Source organism: Filicampus tigris, chromosome 6 (genome assembly GCF_054856515.1).
Source record: "Filicampus tigris isolate MCC_2025a chromosome 6, RoL_Ftig_1.0, whole genome shotgun sequence".
Classification (NCBI taxonomy): Eukaryota; Metazoa; Chordata; class Actinopteri; order Syngnathiformes; family Syngnathidae; genus Filicampus; species Filicampus tigris.
In genome coordinates, this window is record NC_141222.1 from 952553 (window position 1) to 974744 (window position 22192).

At 45.1% G+C, this 22192-nt stretch overlaps 1 protein-coding gene across 1 annotated transcript in view; it reads right to left on the reverse strand.

Annotated features, from left to right (window-relative positions):
- Positions 1-723: 723 nt before the first annotated feature.
- pmm2 (phosphomannomutase 2) overlaps positions 724-22192 on the reverse strand; it is a 28585-nt gene continuing 7116 nt past the window's right edge. The window contains exons 2-8 of the mRNA XM_086033084.1: positions 15050-15161; positions 14771-14847; positions 14591-14682; positions 10213-10312; positions 4725-4800; positions 4543-4658; positions 724-1484 (exon numbers count right to left, since the gene is read on the reverse strand). Of these exons, the coding sequence (XP_085889210.1) occupies positions 1380-1484; positions 4543-4658; positions 4725-4800; positions 10213-10312; positions 14591-14682; positions 14771-14847; positions 15050-15161 (678 nt within the window). The 3' untranslated portion in view covers positions 724-1379. The remainder of the gene's footprint in view (positions 1485-4542; positions 4659-4724; positions 4801-10212; positions 10313-14590; positions 14683-14770; positions 14848-15049; positions 15162-22192) is intronic.

The following is a 22192-nucleotide window of genomic DNA, read 5'->3' on the forward strand; positions in this document are numbered from 1 at the left end:
ATACTCGCGCTCAACCCACATGTGTTGTTTTGAAAATATGTTAGTTTCATTCCATGTCGGGGGGCGTTGCTACGGCTACTGACAAAACACCGCAGGGCGGAATTTCCCTGCATTTTATGGCCAATTCCGGTTGGTGTTTTTACTATCTAGCAACGATAGTGACAGTGACAGCGACAACAATGGATATCGTGCCTGCTACAACAAAGGGACATAGATGACTAGACGATGCATTTAATTGTGTTGCGCAAAACGATCTGGAAGGTAAGCTCATCCAAGTGTCCCACCCACGCCGGTGCCTAACTAGTTTGCTTCGCAGCAGCAACAAACTGCGTGGTGGATCCTCTCCTCCGTGGCAACAAATAAATTGCCGGGCCGAGCCGGGGAAACTGTACGTCATCGCAATGTGACATTAGCACCACATTCTATGATGCACATATTGGTATTGAACTGCTTCAGTCGTGTCACCAGTAGTAGTATATGCGGTGTGCAAATTAAAACAGTCCCCAAGAGTGTAGATAAAAGTTCTACAACATTTCATGTAATGTTAATTGAAGACAAAAATGGTGAGAATGTTGGTCTGTTCCAAAGAAAATGTTAAATGACACAGAAGTCACACATAATGAATCTCTGTAAAAATAAGTTTGTTGCTTAGTGTCCACCATAGATGGACACGTCTCACTTGCTAGTTGCACAACAGCAAAATTGGAGTAAATGACTATACGGTAAGTGTCGACGGATGATTTATTTCTTTAGAACTGTTGATCTCATGTACCACAAAATACAGCAAATACAGCAAGCGACATAGTTGTAATTATGTTATGCTATTGCATTGCGCAAACGGCTGTAGTATCTTTCTCTGCTTGCTTCTACAACTTTGACCTAATGTTTAGACAAAATGTTTTGTCTCAGAAGTGCAGGTTACTCATTGTACCCTTTTTTCAGTAACTTCCAACCCCCCAAAAAATCCTTCATCCCACTTTGTCTACACATAAATTGAGTTATTAGCTCTGGGATAGATTGTGGTTATTCAAATCCTCAATAAATATGGCTAATTATACTGAGGTTGTAATTTTTTCTGCGCAGTGATGGTATTAATAAAAAAAAAATGATGGAAATAATTATTCCTTATTAGGTTGCACATTATTTCAGTTATTCATCATTCATTATCAAAAGGGTACCAAGAAGTCCTGAGTTATCACCAAATGTTGTCGATTACAGTCATAATTTAAAATGCAAGGATACTTTCATGATCAAATTTCAAGTCATCACCATTCAAATGATCCATTAATCTTAACTTCAAAGTTGGAGCCCCCCGCAACTATAGTAACTTCTCAATTAAGTCTCTTTTCCATCTTCAACATGGAGTACATGTACTTTTCTCATGAGAAGAAAAGCTGCTGGCAAAGCTTTTGTGTTTCATCTGGACAGGTAACCTCGTGACCAACGGTGCGAGGGTCACAGTAGATCTCATAGTCATTTCCTCCCTAAAGCAAAACAACGACATACACAAATACATAAACAAACACACTACAGATACAATGAATTGTTGAAATTATTTTCTTTTCAAACACTCCCTACACACACACGGCCACAGTGTTCCTATTACCATTTAAGACAAAAATGCAGAATGTCAGTGCAGTTTTCACTTATCATTTTAGATTTAGGACCCAGAAGTGTTCACACAAATATTTACTAACCTAAGGACTTGCAAATATAAAAATATAAGGATAGCTGGAAAAACTCAGCTATTAAACGTTTTTATGGGAAGCCAGTTTGGCACCATCATGACGAATGGTGGTGCAAAGAAATTATGTTTAAGTGAGTTGAGGAGCTTCATTTGGTCAAAAGTACGACGGTACTTTACTGTCAATCCCGCTTCCTGTTAATGTAGTGGGGTAGGAGGATAACAAAAAAGTGGCCAGCCATGTACAGTAGCATGTTTTGCTACTTTCTGCGAACTGTGTCAATGAGACATCGAGCAATCTCAAAAGTTCTTGAGTGTATCAGTACCCTACACAGTAATAACGTTGTCGCGTTTTGAGAAGTTTGATGCAGCCTGAGCTAACTTAAAGGGACACTGGGATAAGCTTAACATTGGCACTTATATAATAGGTTTGTAAAAATGACATCAGTACCAAAGTGCCCCCCCCAAAAGACTCTGTAGTGACTTAAGGTCTTTTTTGTGATTAGGTTTACAACAAATTTCCCCGCCCCCTTCTGGGGCGTGGCTTATGTTATCTTTTCGGTCACAGTGGTCTACGTCACTCGAGGAACGCATGCGTGGTAATATTGCTCGCTTTGACAGTTCTGTTGTCTAAAACGGCGACCGATCGCCACCAAAATGCAAATGCACGTTACTACTCTTGTCCACTTCCACCTGTGAAAGTATAAAAGTGTTCTGCACAATAGTTTGGATTTATTGACATCAAACGTAATCTCGTCATGATCACCTCCACAAAATCAAACATACTGTGGCGATTGCTCCTCCAATTTCACAAGCTGAAGCGGACAAGAGCATGAATGCGCACACGAACTCTGACTTTTAGCGACGCTAAACTAGTGTCAGCTCTCGTTCAGGAGGGAGACCGCGGCTTGCACAGCAGCAGGCAGATTGGAGCCCCCCGCTTCCCTCCCCGGCTAAAGGTAGGATTGGGACGGCTAATAACAACAACTAGCAACTTCAGGCCGTTAAAACAAAAGGCGTTAGCATAACAACATTAGCTCCTTACTGTCCGCCCAGCGTGTGGAGGTGAGGATGAGCCTGTGTCTTCATGTCGCCTCAGTCGCAGTCGCATGCGGTGTCCCTGCTTCCCTGCTTGCTTGCTTGCTTACAGCCGCCACCTTCTGCCCGAGTGAAGCGGCGTGAGAGTGACGAAAGCCCTCATCGAACAGCGAACGAACATTTCTAGAGAGGCTGAGTCTGACTGCAAAGCCGAGTGTGGCCGCATTGGAACGTGCCATTTCGGCTGTTACCTTCCAAATTAGACGGCGTCTTGTAAATCGAAAATCTGGGGCATTCCTCATCCAAATAAATGCGCATGTCTCATTTCCACTTCAGTCTCTGTTAATATCCTGACTGGTGTTTATGCCTCGCCCGCCCTAACCGCGATCAGCAAAGAAGCAGTGTGCGCTGGTTCCAGCCTATGTAGCTCTGCTGACTTCCACACTTCCTCATTCTCATATAAATCAGCCACGGAGAGGTTAATCCTTCTGATATGTTGAAGTGGGCATTAGTAGGGATGGCCACATAAATTTTGGTGCCAATTGATCTGCTGCCCGCTGCCAGCCACCATCTACCTCCTGAGAGTTGACACGACTTTAGCGTCGCTAAATGTCCGAAATATAAGCATTCGGGGTTCGTGTGCGCATTCATGCTCTTGTCCGCTTCAGCTTGTGTAAGTGGAGAAGCAATCGCCACAGTACTTTCAATTTTGTGGAGGTGATCATGATGACCTCACGTTTGTGGTCAGTAGATCCAAACTATTGTGCGGAACACTTTTATACTTTCACAGGTTGAAGTGGACAAGAGAATTTTGGTGGCGATCGGTCGCCGTTTTAGACAACAAGAACTAACAAAGCGAGCAATATTACAACGCTTGCCTCCCTCCCGTGACGTAGACCGCTGAATAACAAGCCGAGCTCCAAAAGGGGGCGGGCCAATTTGTTGTAAATCTAATCACAAGAAAAGCCCTTAAATCAATAGAGTCATTTGAGGTGGGCATTTTAGTACTGATGAAATTTTTACATTTACATTTTACAAGTGCCAATGTTAAGCTCATCCAACTGTCTCTTTAATCCCCACTACTTGCCTCCTAACTGGAGCTCGAAAGAGGGAACACATAACCCCAATTATGGCCTCCGTTCATTGGCCTCAAGTGTATTTTAGAGTACATTTTAAGATACTTCTATTTGTCTTCAAATCTTTAAATGGCCTCACCCCAGCGTACCTCTCTGAGCTCCTTCACCCCTACGCACCTGCTTGGTGTCTCAAGTCTGTGGACCAGATGCTAATGGAGGTACAGAGGACTAAGCAGAGCCTTTTCTGTTCCCGGCCCTTAACTCTGGAATAACCTTCCATTAAATGTTAGGCAAGCTCCCTCTCTGTCAACTTTCAAAACTCATTTGAAGACACATTTTTATTCTTTGGCTTTTGACCCAACATGGGACTGGCACAGTTATGCTGTTTTGTGGTGTCTATTGAGTATGTGTTAGTGTCATTAATATGTGTTTTAATTTACTGCTTTCACTGCCTTTGTTGTTGAATTATTGCTATTTTATGTTAGAAGTGCTTTGTTACAGCTGCAGCTGTTGTGAATTGCGCTGTATTAATAAAGTTGTATACCTTTCGTTCCTACGGACCGCAATGACGTGTGACAATTTTACAAATTCTGTATTTTGGTGGTAACGCTCAGCTTTAAACTACTGCCACAGTTTTCCCTCACAAGCTTCAAATCTCATCTTTAATTTTGAAATATTACAGCCTTAAAATTCAAAAGATGTGCTGTCATAAATCAAGACCGATTACAAGCACAGCATACTCACAGGCTGAGTTTTGTCACCAAAGAAGTGAATGGTTGAGTAGTTGTCGTCCTTAATGATCCCCAGGCAGTATGTTTTATCCCAACCGTCAGGGAACACATCAAAGCTGATCTGCCCTCCTGCAGAGAAACCAACAGTAACAAACACGAACAGAACACATCACATTCTGAACGGAGATGACTCACCGATTGAAAACGACAACCGTTTTCCTTTGAACTGCTCCTTTAAAACAGACACAAACTTCTCCCGAATTTTTTCTCTCTGTTGGGGCCAGAAATCACAAAAGCGGCAGGGAGTCTTTTTGCCTCTTCCATTTGGATTGAGGGCTGTTGTCACTTTCAAATCTTTTTGCAATTGATTATCCTATCAACTATTCCATCGAATAATCAAGTAATTGGATGGATTTGCACCACCACCACCCCATCCCCAAGACCTTGCTAGGACCGAAATCCCAGCCACTACCAGTGTCAAACCCAGATAAAAATAGGTGGACAGGAAGGAAAGGCATCCAGTGTAAAATCCATGCCAAACACATCATCACTGTGTGACCCCTGACGGGACATTAGACTGCAGTACAAACTTTCCTCCAGAAGAGGATGCGAATACACTTGAGTAATTTGAATAGAGTACAACAGGCGTTTATGCAGACTGGACATGTCTGGTGAAATGGTGCCAGCAAAAGCCTTGGGGAAAAAAATGTTGTGTCTGTTAGCTTGAATAATAACTCCACTTGTATTTGAACTGCAGACCTCTTTATTTAGTAACCACTCCCTTTACATTCGAAGAAGTACTGCCCCCTAGCAGTGTGGCATCTGAAGGCTTAAGAAGACTTACAATAAAACAACAGTGTCGATTCTATTTTGGTGGTTGACTTTCTCGACTTGGTCAACTTCTTTTTTTTTTCCCCCAGCCCTAGTTGGATGATTGTAACTCTCTGACGGCGAGCAAAGGGGCAAAAATGTATCTTTAATGGGAAGTCAACGAAAACATTTTTTTTCAAGAATATGTACTCTGCAAGCCCACTAGTTGAAACAGGGCATTCTGATAAATATTGCGTTTGTGGAATAAGTATTAATCCATTCGTTTTTAGCCATCTCTGGGGCGGCCATTTTGTCTTCTGTCGACTAAAAATGACATCACAACTGCTCACAACGATCAATCAGATTCAGAAAACAGGTCGGCCATGATGGTTGTTGTGAGAAATGGTGATGTCATTTTCAGTCGACAGACGACAAAATGGCCGCCCCCGGAGCTGGCTAAAAACGAGTGCATTTTGCTGCTTAACTTATATTCCACAAACGCAAAATTAATTTTCACGCTGCCTCCACGCTAACACGCTGACACAACACTGCCTCCACGCTGACACGCGCCTCCATGTTGGCGTTTTGTGCACGAAGTTGGAGAGAATTACAGCTGGAGCGTTATTGGAGACCTGAGGCCACTGCTGCCTGAAAGTGGCCCACTGGTCAGGTTGGAGATTTGAAGGACGCCTTGGAGCAGGAAGCGTTGACACAGTGTTCAGACACGTGGGGTGGAGTACATCTGAGAACTCTGAGGAAAATTCAGTCGTCAAAGTGACGATTGCGGAAATAACAATGGGGTCGAAGAAACAAGTGGCGACAGAGGAGGTAGAGGAGATAAAAAAAAAAAAATCAATTGACTTTAAATCGAAGGAAGAAGCAAATCTTGGAGCTGTTGCAGGAAGTGAAATGGCTGCGCCTCCAGAATGAATCAAAGGATAAACGCATCACAGAGCTGGAAAGAAGAGTTGAAGACTTGGAGCAATAGTCCAGGATAAACAAAGTGCTCGTTACCGGAATACGCATCAACCCTAGGTCGTATGCGCATGCTATGACTGTGGACATCGGGTCCGAAATTGCAGAGCTGGAGGTGAATTCCGTGGGGCAACAGGTGGCTGCCTTCTTGCAAACCAGAGGGGTGGAGTTTGATGTGGAATACATTGAAGCAAGCCACTCTCTCCCCAGGAAGAATAACAGCGACACACCAGCAATAATACTGAGGTTTGTGAACAGGAAGCATAAGAACGCACTGATGAAACAAAGATGGAATCTGAAAGGAACTAACGTATTTATGACCGATCATTTAACTCAAGGAAACGCTGCAATAGCAAGAAAAGCTATCTGAGGAAGCAAAAGAAAATGCAAAACACTTGGGTCACCAATTGTAAAATATTTATCAAATTGAACGGGGTAACAGAAGAGGCCAAAGTTTTGGTAGTTAGAAGTATGGAGCTGGAGAAATATGAATAAGAATCAACTTCATAGCCTACAGGACAAATACATACAAACGCCTTTTCATTTGGAAACAGCTGTACCTATTATAGGTGACATTGGTGACACCAAACACAACACGGGTTGGGGACATGGCAGGGAATTCTGGACTGTGAACTGATGGAGCTGAAGCAAGATGCACAGGCCACGTTGAAGAGAGTTGGTTATATTCAGTGTGTATGGACGTGGACGTCTGACTCACTGTCAGAATTATTTGAGTAATTTGATTTATAGATTTAAAAAACAAAACCGTTTTTTTCTTTTTTCTTCCAAATATGTGAACAATAATGAACAAAATTTTACCTCGGAAGAGGAAAGTAGTGATATTTCAGAAAATGAAACTTTTGAGTTTGATCATGGGACAAATGAACGCTTTTTTTAAGTCAACTGAATATAAATTATATGATTTTGAGACTAATGTTGACCCAGACACATATCTTTATCACAATTACAAATGTAAATCTCACTATTATACTAGAAATAAGTTTGATGAATTGAATATAATTGGGTTTTCACTTATACATTTCAATAGCATTCATTGAAACATTTGTTTCATGTTGTTGCCATTAGTGAGACCTGGTTATCAAATGACAAGGGCTGGAATTTTCATTTAAAAGGATATAATCTCACCATGGCAAATAGGAACAATAAAAGAGGCAGTGGTGTCGCATTTTATGTTAAGAACGATTTTCACTGCAAAGTTATTGACATAACAGTTATCGATGATATTATGGAGAGTTTGACAATTTAAATTTGTTCTTGTAAATATAAGAGTATTTTTCTGAGTTGTATATATAGGACACCTGGTTCTTGTATTGATGCATTTGTTAAATTGTTTCTAATATTTTGAGAAGGGTAAGCAATAAGAAGTTATTATTTGTGGCGAGAGATGGTGAGATGATATTGCCAATGAATTTAATAATTATTTTGTGGATGTTGGCAATACACTGGCTCAGAGAATTATAGGTTCCGATGATAAAAATGGGAAGTATAATAACTTGATAAAAGCTCATTTAACGTCCATGTTTCTTAGTGGTGTAGGTGAGACAGATATATTAGAAATTGTAAGGAAAATGGGAAATAAAAGATCAAATGATATAAATAATATTGACATGGCAATTGTTAAAAAGCTCATTGGAAGCATTGTCAGACCTCTGACCTACATATGCAATTTGTCATTTCAAACGATAGTCTTTCCTGATAAAATGAAATTGGCAATAGTAATTCCAATCTTTTAAAATGGTGACAAACATTGGATAGAAAATTATAGACCAGTATCCCTACTTCCCCAATTTTCCAAAATGTTAGAAAAGTTATTTGTGAAACAATTAAATGTGTTTATTGATAAAAATACAATTTTGAGTAAGAACTAGTAATGTTTTAGGGAAAATAGGACCACTATATTTGCAGTTACGCAAATGGTAGAGGCCATTGCAAAAACTAACGGAGATAACGAGTATTCTATTAGTTTGTATCTCATTCTACATAAAGCATTTGACAGAATAGATCATAGAAAACTACTATTGAAATTGTATGAAAAAGTATGGGAAAGGGGTGTTGCCTATTCGTGGCTAGCACGCTATTTAGAAAATAGACACCAATGTGTAAAACTGAATAATAACAGGTCAGAGTTTAGAAGGGTTACAAATGGGGTCCGCAAGGGTCAGTTATTGGTCCAAAACTATTTATATTATGTATAAATGAAATTTGTAGAGTGACAGATTTTTTCAAATATGTAATTTTTGCTGATGATACAAATGTGCTATGTTCGGGGAAAAATCTAAAAGAGCTTTTGTGCAAAGTTGGAAGAGAGTTTGATAATATTAAGTCATGGTTTGATGTCGATAAATTATCTCTGAATATCAAGAAACCAAATTTATGTTTTTTGGAAATCAGAAAAAAAAAGGGAATATTACGTTAAAAATGTGTAATGTTAATTAATAATATTGAACGAGTTTTCGAAACAAAATTCTTTGGAGTTATGATGGATGATAAATTAACATGGAAACAACATATTAACTATATAAAAGGAAACTTTTCTAAAACAATAGAAATATTAAACAAGTCAAGACATCTTATAAATTATAAAGCCTTACACATAATTTATTATTCTTTGATATTTCCCTATTTGATTTATGGTATAGAATTATGGGGAGCTACACACAAAACTACAATAAATGCAATTGTAGTTCTGCAAAAGAGAGCAATACGAATTGTTAATAAGACTCATTATAATGCACATACAGACCCACTCTTTCTCAAATCAAACGTTATGAAGTTAAAAGACATATATTATTATAAAATAGTGCAAATAATGTTTAAAGCAAAAACTCAATCTCTTCCTCACTGTATACATTGGAAAACCTGTGAATCACTTTTATTTTTTTTTAAATTGTTCGCAGAGAATGATTTAGATGATGATTTATTTATTGCTATTTTTTGTGTTTTGTCTTTGTGTTTGCATAAAATGTAAATAGGTAAATGTAGTTTTTCATTGCCTTCAGGGGGAGAAAAGGCCAGGTTTAAAAATATTAGCTTCTGCCTATGCCATTCTGTCATGGGACATATGACTAACTGTTATGTTGTGTATATATTATGGATTGTAATGATGACTGATGACGGAATAAACAATCAATCAATCAATCAATCAGAATGCCATGTTTCAACTAGTGGGCCTGCTGGGAACAAATGTGTTAACACTAGCGTTGCTCCGATCGATCGGGCACCGAAAATGATCGGCCGATTTTCGTGAAAAATGACGTGATCGGCATATTCGATCAAAGCCTTTTATTGCTGATCAAAGAATCCGGTCACCCGCAGCTCATGCGGTGTGCTGTGTGTAGTTTGCGTCTTGTAATATATGCCATGAAAAGATACCTCGCGGGGGGAGCATGGCCACAAGTTTCAACACAATCAACTTAATACGACATTTGAAGAACAAGCAATTGGAAGACTATGGTGAGTTTATGAGGCTCACTGCATTGAAGCAGCATTTATTTGACTTTTTGCATAAGTATTTTCAGACTGCTGATTCTTTTGATCTGTTAAAAACTGTGTTACTAAAAGCTGTTTTTTCAATTATCTTTGTGACTGAGTAATTGTTGTAGTGTGCCAGCAATGGTTTTGTATTTCTTCATGTTTTTGAAAATATATATAGATTTTTGTCAAAATTACGGCAATAATATGGCTGTTTTTTTTCCAGATAATATTGCATAATAGCAGTCACCATAAATAAATGGAAAAATATACAGGTATGCCATGTGATCGGTATCGGCCGATCTCACTCATGCATGATCGGTATCGGTGTCATAAAACCTGATCGAAACATCCCTAGTTAACACAAGCCATTTGAATGATTCAAGAGTGAGTGCATGGATGCTACCTGGTCCAGCTCAAAGAACTCTTTGCGTTCCTCCACAGTACAGCTGCGTCCAATCGGGGAAACGTTCAACATGCCGTTACGAAATTCAATGAATGTACCCCTGCCAGAAAAAAAGCGTGAATAAAATACACAACAACAAATTGCAACTACCTTTCGCCTAAACTGAATATTCCACACTTTGAAATGAGACATAGGAAAGAAAATGATGACGATGACAACAAGAATACAATGCTCAGAGCTGGGCACTTGACCCTTTTTTGCTCGTCCGGCCGCGACCCTTCCACCCTTGACCTGGGTACCCTTCCCGGCCGCGAGACCCCGGCCATATTCATAAACATTGTTTGTTATTTTTGGTGTATCTAAGTGTAGCCCAGTTGTACTTTCTGTATTGTGCCCCCCGTGAGCCGTCACCTTATCGTGGTGGAGGGGTTTGCGCGCCCCAATGATCCTAGGAGCTACGTTGTCTGGGGCTTTATGCCCCTGGTAGGGTCACCCATGGCAAACAGGTCCTAGGTGAGGGACCAGACTAAGCACGGCTCAAAATGACCCCTTATGATGAGAAAAATTAACGGACCACGTTTTCCCTCGCCCGGACGCGGGTCACCGGGGCCCCCTTCTGGAGCCAGGCCTGGAGGTGGGGCTCGACGGCGAGCGCCTGGTGGCCGGGCCTGCACCCATGGGGCCCGGCCGGGCTCAGCCCGAAAAGGATACGTGGGTCCCCCTTCCCATGGGCTCACCACTGGTGGGAGGGGCCAAAGGGGTCGGGTGCCGTGTGAGCTGGGCGGCGGCGGAAGACGGGGACCTTGGCGGTCCGATCCCCGGCAGCAAAAACTAGCTCTTGGGACATGGAATGTCACCTCTCTGGCAGGGAAGGAGCCTGAGCTGGTGTGTGAGGCTGAGAGGTTCCGATTAGATATAGTCGGGCTCACCTCCACGCACAGCTTGGGTTCTGGTCCCAGTCCTCTCGAGAGGGGTTGGACACTCTTCCACTCTGGAGTTGCCCAGGGTGAGAGGCGCCGAGCAGGTGTGGGCATACTTATTGCCCCCCGGCTTGGCGCCTGTACATTGGGGTTTACCCCGGTGGACGAGAGGGTAGCCTCCCTCCGCCTGAGGGTGGGGGGACGGGTCCTGACTGTTGTTTGTGCTTATGCACCAAACGGCAGCGCAGAGTACCCACCCTTTTTGGAGTCCTTGGAGGGTGTGCTGGAGGGCGCTCCACCTGGGGACTCCATCGTTCTGCTGGGGGACTTCAATGCTCACGTGGGCAATGACAGTGAGACCTGGAGAGGTGTGATTGGGAGGAACGGCCCCCCCGATCTGAACCCGAGCGGTGTTCGGTTACTGGACTTCTGTGCTCATCACGGATTGTCCATAACGAACACCATGTTCAAGCATAAGGGTGTCCATATGTGCACTTGGCACCAGGATACCCTAGGCCGCAGTTCGATGATCGACTTTGTAGTCGTATCATCGGACTTGCGGCCGCATGTTTTGGACACTCGGGTGAAGAGAGGGGCGGAGCTGTCAACTGATCACCATCTGGTGGTGAGTTGGCTCCGATGGTGGGGGAAGATGCCGGTCCGACCTGGCAGACCCAAACGTATTGTGAGGGTTTGCTGGGAACGTCTGGCAGAATCCCCTGTCAGAAGGGGTTTCAACTCCCACCTCCGGCAGAACTTTTCCCACGTCCCGGGGGAGGCGGGGGACATCGAGTCCGAGTGGACCATGTTTCGTGCCTCCATTGTTGAGGCGGCCGATCGGAGCTGCGGCCGCAAGGTGGTCGGTGCCTGTCGTGGCGGCAATCCCCGAACCCGCTGGTGGACACCAGCGGTAAGGGATGCTGTCCAGCTGAAGAAGGAGTCCTATCGGGCCTTTTTGGCCTGCGGGATCCCGGAGGCAGCTGACGGGTACCGGCTGGCCAAGTGGAATGCGGCTCTGGCGGTTGCTGAGGCAAAAACCCGGGTGTGGGAGGAGTTCGGGGAGGCCATGGAAAATGACTTCCGGGCGGCTTCGAGGAAATTCTGGTCCACCATCCGGCGTCTCAGGAGGGGGAAGCAGTGCACCATTAACACTGTTTATAGTGGAGATGGGGTGCTGCTGACCTCACCTCGGGACGTTGTGGGTCGGTGGGGAGAGTACTTCGAAGACCTCCTCAATTCCACCGACACGCCTTCCACTGAGGAAGCAGAGCCTGGAGACTCTGAGGTGGGCTCTCCTATCTCTGGGGTTGAAGTCACCGAGGTAGTCAAAAAGCTCCTCGGTGGCAAAGCCCCGGGGGTGGATGAGATCTGCCCGGAGTTCATAAAGGCTCTGGATGTTGAGGGGCTGTCATGGTTGACACGTCTCTTCAACATCGCGTGGACATCGGGGACAGTGCCTCTGGATTGGCAGACCGGGGTGGTGGTCCCCCTTTTTAAGAAGGGGGACCGGAGGGTGTGCTCCAATTACAGAGGGATCACACTCCTCAGCCTCCCCGGCAAGGTCTATTCAGGGGTGCTGGAGAAGAGGGTCCGTCGGAAGGTCGAATCCCGGATTCAGGAGGAGCAATGTGGTTTTCGTCCTGGCCGTGGAACAGTGGACCAGCTCTACACCCTCAGCAGGGTCCTCGAGGGTGCATGGGAGTTTGCCCAACCGGTTTACATGTGTTTTGTGGACTTGGAGAAGGCGTTCGACCGTGTCCCTCGGGGAGTTCTGTGGGGGGTGCTTCGGGAGTACGGGGTACCGAGCCCCCTGATAAGGGCTGTCCGGTCCCTGTACCACCGATGCCAGAGTTTGGTCCGAATTGCCGGCAGTAAGTCGGATTCGTTTCCTGTGGGGGTTGGACTCCGCCAAGGCTGCCCTTTGTCACCGATTCTGTTCATAACCTTTATGGACAGAATTTCTAGGCGCAGCCGAGGTGTCGAGGGGGTCCGGTTTGGTGGCCTCATATTGCATCTCTGCTTTTTGCAGATGATGTAGTACTGTTGGCTTCTTCAAGCCGCGATCTCCAACTCTCGCTGGAGCGGTTCGCAGCCGAGTGTGAAACGGTCGGAATGAAGATCAGCACCTCCAAATCTGAGACCATGGTCCTCAGTCGGAAAAGGGTGGCGTGCCCTCTCCAGGTCGGGGATGGGATTCTGCCCCAAGTGGAGGAGTTCAAGTATCTTGGGGTCTTGTTCACGAGTGAGGGTAAGATGGAACGGGAGATCGACAGGCGGATCGGTGCAGCGTCTGCTGTGATGCGGACCCTGTATCGGTCTGTCGTGGTGAAGAAGGAGCTTAGCCGAAAGCCGAAGCTCTCAATTTACCGGTCGATCTACGTTCCTACTCTCACCTATGGTCATGAGCTGTGGGTCATGACCGAAAGAACAAGATCTCGGATACAAGCGGCCGAAATGGGTTTCCTTCGCAGGGTGTCCGGGCTCTCCCTTAGAGATAGGGTGAGAAGTTCGGCCATCCGGGAGGGACTCAGAGTCGAGCCGCTGCTCCTCCGCGTCGAGAGGAGCCAGTTGAGGTGGCTCGGGCATCTGATTAGGATGCCTCCTGGACGCCTCCCTGGTGAGGTGTTCCGGGCATGTCCCACCGGCAGGAGACCCCGAGGACGACCCAGAACACGCTGGAGAGACTATGTCTCCCGACTTGCCTGGGAATGCCTTGGGATCCTTCCGGAAGAGCTGGAGGATGTTGCTGGGGAGAGGGAAGTCTGGGCTTCCCTGCTGAAGCTGCTGCCTCCGCGACCCGACTTCGGATAAGCGGGAGATAATGGATGGATGGATGGATGGTATTGTGTTCTGTTTGTACATTCTCTTCGTATTTGTACTTTCTGTTACTCTTCTTTTCGTATTAAGATCTCTGTTTTCCGGTGGTTACTTCCGTGTTTGTCATGCGGTCACGTAAGTAGCGTGTTCAATCCAATTGCTGATATGCGGAAGCGATTGTCCGCTGGCCGAGGAGAAAGTGACACATGTGGGGGATTGTTTGCTGCAGGAGCCGACTATCTGAGCCGACTGCCGAGTGAGTGAGGAAGTGAAGTGGAGCGTATGCTTAACTGACGGAATTGACGGCATATTTCCGGAAGTAGGAAAGTGCATGATGTGCCAGTGTCATACTTGAGTGCTGAATATACTTCCGGACACAAGTTGTTTTGAAAGAAGCCTAAAAAGAAGCTTTTCACCGAGTAGACTGAGATGAAATTTGGCCGCCTCGCGAGCACGTCACACGCATGAGGGCCGATTAGTGGGCCGAACTAAAATCCACTTTCGGCCATGCTTAGTCCAGCCATTTTTTTTTAATTTGTCACTCCCCACCCCTCCGCCCCAAAAATGGGCATCCGGCCGGGCCGGAGGGTCCGACAGGTCCGGCCCAGGGACGGACTGCCCAGCTCTGAAAATGCTAATACCTCTTCTTGGGAAGTTTGATCTTGGACAAGTAGTTGAGACAGAAATTGATCAACTCTTGTAGTAGCTCTTCTCCCATGTGGGCTTGGATGGACTGATGAGAAGCAGCAGATTAATAATCAGAACATCCCAGCATCAATATGAGCAGAAGGCTTTAGAGCCTGGTGAGGACAACGTCTTACCTGAATAGATAGTAGCTGTCCCTCCTTGTAGGCCACAAGACCATTCTCTGCAAATACATAGTTCATTTTCTGGATCACTGTTTGCAGACATCAGACACGGGGATAAGCATACAATGACCACAATTAGTGATATGAGAGTCGTACATATATAGACAGTAAATCACACATCTCAGTAAAGTATGATGCAGTGCAAACCCACACCACTGCAAACTACAGCACACTCACAAGAATGTACTGTAGTGTACACTGGACAATATCAATCAGCTGTGTGCGTCTCACCATCATCTCCCAGTTGCTCTTTGATTTTGCTGAGGTCCGACCCCCCCACCACGCCAACACGAACCCTAGTCTTCAACTTTTCAATAAACATGGCCATTTCCTCAGTTACAGGCTGAAAGCACACAAGCGATACCACAAAGCAGAAATATAATTAGCAGCAATACAATTACAAAGCTACTGCTCAGAACTCTCTTTATGGACCGATTGTTCATAATTATTATAAAAGGTTATAAAAGGTAATGTATACTTTTCAAATAAATATTTTGTTTGTTTGTTTTAAGCCCACATGCAAAAACCTCCTGTGATAGTTTTTCCTTCCCACACACTCAACTCCTTCATACACAATTTGAACAAAAATAGGGGTTGAAAACCCAAGGCCTTAAGTGGTCAAACTAGTGAATCTAGTCAGGGTGAGCTGCCAGGTGGCGTTGGCAAGACACCCACGTACACTTACTACTCCCTGAGGACTAGAAAGCTGCTAACTATATCAGTATGCCACTATTATGTGTTCTTGCCGTATTCACTCTGCAAATGTCGAGGACAGGGGTCACTAACACAGTACCGCCAGGCACTGGGTAGCCCACTAAAGGCCCTTTTCCACTGGACTGGTTCTAAGTAGAACCAGTTTGGTTCCACCCGTTGTGGACGCTTTTCCATTCCACCATGGATGCAACTGGAGGCACTCTGAGTGGTTCCTTGATTATTATTATTTTTTAAATATAGTTTCGTTTGAATTTATTTGAATTTATTACAAACATACTGATAAATTTAATATAGGTTATTAGAATGCACAGGGAAAAAAATCTTGGAATGAATGGGAAAAAAAAACATCTAAAATATAAAAAATACTGAAAAAAAAAACAGTGAATATGCGAATCTGCAATGTGAATATGCAGGGTCGACTGTAGTTTTAAGTTGTGATATAACCACTAACCAGTAGATGGCAGACATGTCGTACTTGCGCTTACACTGGGTTTTATACTGCCCTATACTTAGGGCTGCTTGATTATAAAAAAAAAATATTAATCACGATTATTTTGGCAATGATTGAAATCACGATTATTCAAACGATCGTTTATTTTTTGGTACAAAACAACAAAATGTTTAAAAATAAAAAAATGAATACAAATAAATGTCTTTGAAACACTATAATTATGTAAGTTCGAAACAACATTTATAACAGTTATTATAGAATAAGAAATGGTGCAAATGTATGCATTCAAAAATGATTTCCTTGTGTGAAAACAAACACTGTTTGATACAAATGCATGTTAATAATCTTTTTTTTTTATGATTATGCCAATGTTGTAATTGTGTGAATTTGTGTGAAGACGAAGGCCTTCACACATATGTTATTCCTATTCTTTATTATTATTGTGTGAAGGCGAAGGCTTTTTCGGTGTGTGACTCCTTCCACATTTTTCATCCGATTTACTCCAAGTTTCAAATCATTCAGAAAATTGATGCCTTCTGGGGGAGTATTTTTTTTACATTCCCAAATTTATCGTTTCCCCAATATTTCCCATTTTTCACCTAAAAAAAAAAATCATTTCCAATAGCACTTTCAAAATTTCCCATTCCCACCATTCCAATTTCAAATTCACAAGATTCAATTCACATTGGTAAAGCTTTTCAACACACACAAAATTCCTACTTCCCAAAAATTCAACGGATCCACCCGTAAAAAAAAAACACAAAATCCCCCCATCCATTCCCATTGCCATATTCAACGATTCACATTTACATCATTACTATTTGAAATTCACAACATTGATCTCATTCAACTCATATTGGTCAAAATTTTCAACACACCCCATATTCCTATTTCCCACATATTCGATTCATTCACCCTTTAAAGAAACACAAAAATTCAACTATTCACCATTCCATTCCATTGGCATATTCAACTTTTCACATTTACACCATTTCAATTTCCACATATTCAAGTGATTCAGCCCACATCCAGCTTTTCAACACCCCCAAAATTCCTACTTCCCACACATTCAACTCATTCAACCTTAAAAAACCCACAAAATTCAACAATTCACTACTGATTTCCATTGGAGCATTCAACTTTTGAGATTTAGACCATTCCAATTTCCACAAATTCAAGTCATTTAACTAATTCAACTCACATTCAGCTTTTCAACGCCCCCAACATTCCTACTTCCCCCACATTCAACTCATTCACCCTTAAAAAGCCACACAATTTCACCATTCATTTCCAGTGGACCAATTTTATTGCCCCTTGGTCTCCCCAGTGCTGCGGCCATCTTGGGCAGGGACATTATCTAGACTGGGATACTCACCCGAGGTCTCCCCAGTGCAGCGGCCATCTTGGGCAGGGACAATAGCCAGACCGGGGATACTCACCCCAAGGTCTTGCCAGTGCGGCGGCCATCCTGGGCAGGGACATTAGCCAGACTGGGGATACTCACCCAGAGGTATCCTGAGTGCGGCGGCCATCTTGGACAGGGACATTAAGGTAAGTTTTTCCTTACTTCCTCTTTTCTTGCTCCCCTTCTGTTTTTTATGTCCTCAGTCCAGGCCATTGTACATCATTCGAAATCATTCAACTTAATTCAACTACATTCAGTATTATTAAACTTCATTCCACTTAATTAAACTTCATTCATCTTCATTCCACTTCATTCAACTCACATTGGTCCAGGTTTTCAACACGCCTGTAATTCATACTTTCCAAAAATTCAAATTATTCAACCTTAAAAAAAACATTACATTCGCCATTCAGTCCCACTTCCACATTACACGTTTCAGTTTTACAGCCTTCCAGTTAGGTCCTTGATGGTCTTGTGGTACATACGCTGAGTTGTGTGCAGACAGCGTTGCATCGATTCTCCCTCATTCCAAAATATTCCACAATCTTTCATAGAAATCGTTCAACTTCATCCCACTTTATTCAACTTTATTCAGTATCATTCAACTTTATTCAGTATCATTCAACTTCATTCCACTGTATTCAACTTCATTCAGTGTCATTCAACTTTATTCACTATCATTCAACTTTATTTAACTTCATTCCAGTTTCTTTTCGGCTTCCATCGCCTTCACACGCAATTCCTCCAGAAATTGCATTCTCTAGTTGTGTGAAGGTGAAGGCCTTCACACATATGTTATTCCTATAGTTTATTGTGTGAAAGCAAAGCCCTTCACACATGTTATTCCTATAGTTTATTATTGTGTGAAGGCGAAGGAATTCACACATATGTTATTCCTGTAGTTTATTATTATTATTATCCCACTTTTTAACACTTTTTTGGTGCGACTCCTTCCACATTTTTCACCAGATTCACTTCATTCAAGGTTCAAAACATTCAGAAAATTCATGCCTTCCGGGGTAGTAGTTTTTTTCATTCCCCAACTTTACCGTTTCACCAATATTTCCCATTTTTCACCCCCAAAAAAAACATTCATTTCCAATGGCACTTTCCACATTTCCACCATTCCTATTTGATATTTACAACATTCAACTCATTCAACTCATATTTGTCAAGCTTTTCAAGACACCCCAAATTCCTATTTCCCACACATTCAAGTGATTCACCAATAAAAACCCACAAAAAATAAATTATTCACCATTCATTTCCATTGGCAAATTTAACTTTTCACATTTACACCATTCCAATTTCCACAAATTCAAGTCATTCAACTTATTCAGCTCACATTCAGCTTTTCAACACCCCCAAAATTCCTACTTCGCACACATTCAACTCATTTACCCTTAAAGCGGAAGTCAACCCAAACATATTTTTTTTCAAGAATATATTCCCAGCAGGCCCACTAGTTGAAACACGGCATTCTGATAAATATTGCGTTTGTGGAATAAATGTTAATCCACTCGTTTTTAGCCATCTCTGGAGGTGGCCATTTTCTGTCGACTGAAAATGACATCACAACTGCTCACAACGACCAATCACGGCTGACCTGTTCTCTGAATCTGAGCTGTGATTGGTCGTTGTGAGCAGTTGTGATGTCATTTTCAGTCGACAGAAGACAAAATGGCCGCCCCCAGAGATGGCTAAAAACGAGTGCATTTTGCTGCTTAACTTATATTCCACGAAATCAAAATTAATCAGAATGCCGTGTTTCAACTAGTGGGCCTGCTGGGAACATATTCTTGAAAAAAATATGTTTAGGTTGACTTACCCTTTAAAATAAATCCACACAATTTCACCATTCATATCCAGTGGACCGGTGTAATTGCTCCTTGGTCTCCCCAGTGCGACTGCCATCTTGACAGGGACATTAGCTTGACTGGGGATAGTCACCCCGAGGTCTCCCCAGTGCGGCGGCCATCTTGGGCAGGGACATTAGCTAGACTGGGGATACTCACCCAGAGGTTTCCCCATTGCGGCGGCCATCTTGGGCAGGGACATTAGCTACACTGGGGATACTTACCCCGAGGTCTCCCCAGTGCGGCGGCCATCTTGGGCAGGGACATTAGCTAGACTGGGGATACTCACCAAGCGGTCTCCCCAGTGCGGCGGCCATCTTGGGCAGGGAAATTAGCTAGACTGGGGATACTCACCCCGAGGTCTCCCCAGTGCGGCGGCCATCTTGGGCAGGGATATTTGCTAGACTGGGGACACTCACCCCGAGGTCTCCCCAGTGCGGCGGCCATCTTGGTCAGGGACATTAGCTAGACTGTGGATACTCACCCCGAGGTCTCCTCAGTGCGGCGGCCATCTTGGACAGGGACATGAGCTAGACTGGGGACACTCACCCTGAGGTCTCCCCAGTGCGGCGGCCATCTTGGTCAGGGACATTAGCTAGACTGGGGATACTCACACGGAGGTCTCCCCAGTGCGGCGGCTATCTTGGTCAGGGACATTAGCTAGACTGGGGATACTCACACGGAGTTCTCCCGGTACGGCGGCCATCTTGCTCAGGGACATTAGCTATACTGAGGATACTCACCCCGGGGTCTCCCCAGTGCGGCGGCTATCTTGGGAAGGGACATTAGCTAGACTGAGGATACTCACCCTGAGGCCTCCACAGTGCGGCGGCCATCTTGGACAGAGACATTAGCTAGACTGGGGATACTCACCCCGAGGTCTCCAGAGTGCGGCGGCCATCGTGGACAGGGACATTAGCTAGACTGAAGACACTCACCCCGAGGTCTCCCCAGTGCGGCGGCCATCTTTGGAAGGGACATTAGCTAGACTGGGGATACTCACCACTAGATCTCCCCAGTGCGGCGGCAATCTTGGATAGGCACATTAGCTAGACTGGGGATGGTGTCCCCAGTGTGGTGGCCATCTTTGGAAGGGACATTAGCTAGACTGGGGATACTCACCACAACGTCTCTCCAGTGCGACGGCCATCTTGGACAGGGACAATCGCTAGACTGGGGATACTCACCCTGAGGTCTCCCCAGTGCGGCGGCCATCTTGGACATGGACATTAGTGGATACTAACCCCGAGGTCTCCCCAGTGCGGCAGCCATCTTGGACAGGGAAATTAGCTAGACTGGGGATACTCACCCCGAGGTCTCCCCAGTGCGGCGGCAATCTTGGATAGGCATATTAGCTAGACTGGGGATGGTCTCCCCAGTGCGGCGGCCATCTTGGGAAAGGACATCAGCTAGACTGGGGATACTCAGCCCGAGGTCTACACAATGCGGCGGCCATCTTGGACAGGGACATTAGCAAGACTGGGGATACTCACCCCTAAGTCTCCCCGGTGCGGCGGCCATCTTGGGCAGGGACATTAGCTAGACAGGGGATACTCACTCGGAGGTCTCCACATTGCGGCGGCCGTTTTGCTCAGGGACATTTGCTATACTGAGGACACTGACCCCGAGGTCTCCCCAGTGCGGCGGCCATCTTGGATAGGGACATTAGCTAGACTGGGGATACTCACCCCGAGGTCTCCTCAGTGTGGCGGCCATCTTGGACAGGGAAATTAGCTAGACTGGGGATACTCACCCTGGGTTTTCCCCGTGGCCATCTTGGACAGGGACATTATCGAGACTGGGGATACTCACCCTGAGATCTCCCCAGTGCGGCGGCCATCTTGGATAGGGACATTAGCTAGACTGGGGATACTCACCCCGAGGTCTCCTCAGTGTGGCGGCCATCTTGGACAGGGAAATTAGCTAGACTGGGGATACTCACCCTGGGTTTTCCCCGTGGCCATCTTGGACAGGGACATTATCGAGACTGGGGATACTCACCACGAGGTCTCCCCTGTGCAACGGCAATCTTGGATAGGCACATTAGCTAGACTGGGGATGGTGTCCCCAGTGCGGCGGCCATCTTTGGAAGGGACATTAGCTAGACTGGGGATACTCACCACGACGTCACTCCAGTGCGACGGCCATCTTGGACAGGGACAATCGCTAGACTGGGGATACTCACCCTGAGGTCTCCCCAGTGCGGCGGCCATCTTGGACAGGGACATTAGTGGATACTCACCCCGAGGTCTCCCCAGTGCGGCGGCAGTCTTGGACAGGGACATTAGCTAGACTGGGGATACTCACCCCGAGGTCTCCCCAGTGCGGCGGCAATCTTTGATAGGCACATTAGCTAGACTGGGGATGGTCTCCCCAGTGCGGCGGCCATCTTGGGAAGGGACATCAGCTAGACAGGGGATACTCACCACGACATCTCCCCAGTGCGGCGGCCATCTTGGACAGGGACATCAGCTAGACTGGGGATACTCAGCCCAAGGTCTACACAATGCGGTGGCCATCTTGGACAGGGACATTAGCTGGACTGGTGATACTCACTCGGAGGTCTCCACATTGCGGCAGCCATCTTGAGCAATGACATCAGCTAGACAGGGGATACTCACCACGACATCTCCCCAGTGCGGCGGCCATCTTGGGCAGGGACATTAGCTAGACAGGGGATACTCACCCCGAGGTTTCCTCAGTGCGGTGGCCATCTTGGGAACAGACATTAGCTAGACTAGGTATACTCGTCCCGAGGTCTCCACAGTGCGGCGGCCATCTTGGACAGGGACATTAGCTAGACTGGGGACACTCACCCCGAGGTCTCCCCAGTGCGGCGGCCATCTTGGACAGGGACATTAGCTAGACTGGGGATACTCACCCCGAGGTCTCCTTAGTGCGGCGGCCAACTTGGACAGGCGGCCATCTTGGGCAGGGACATTAGCTAG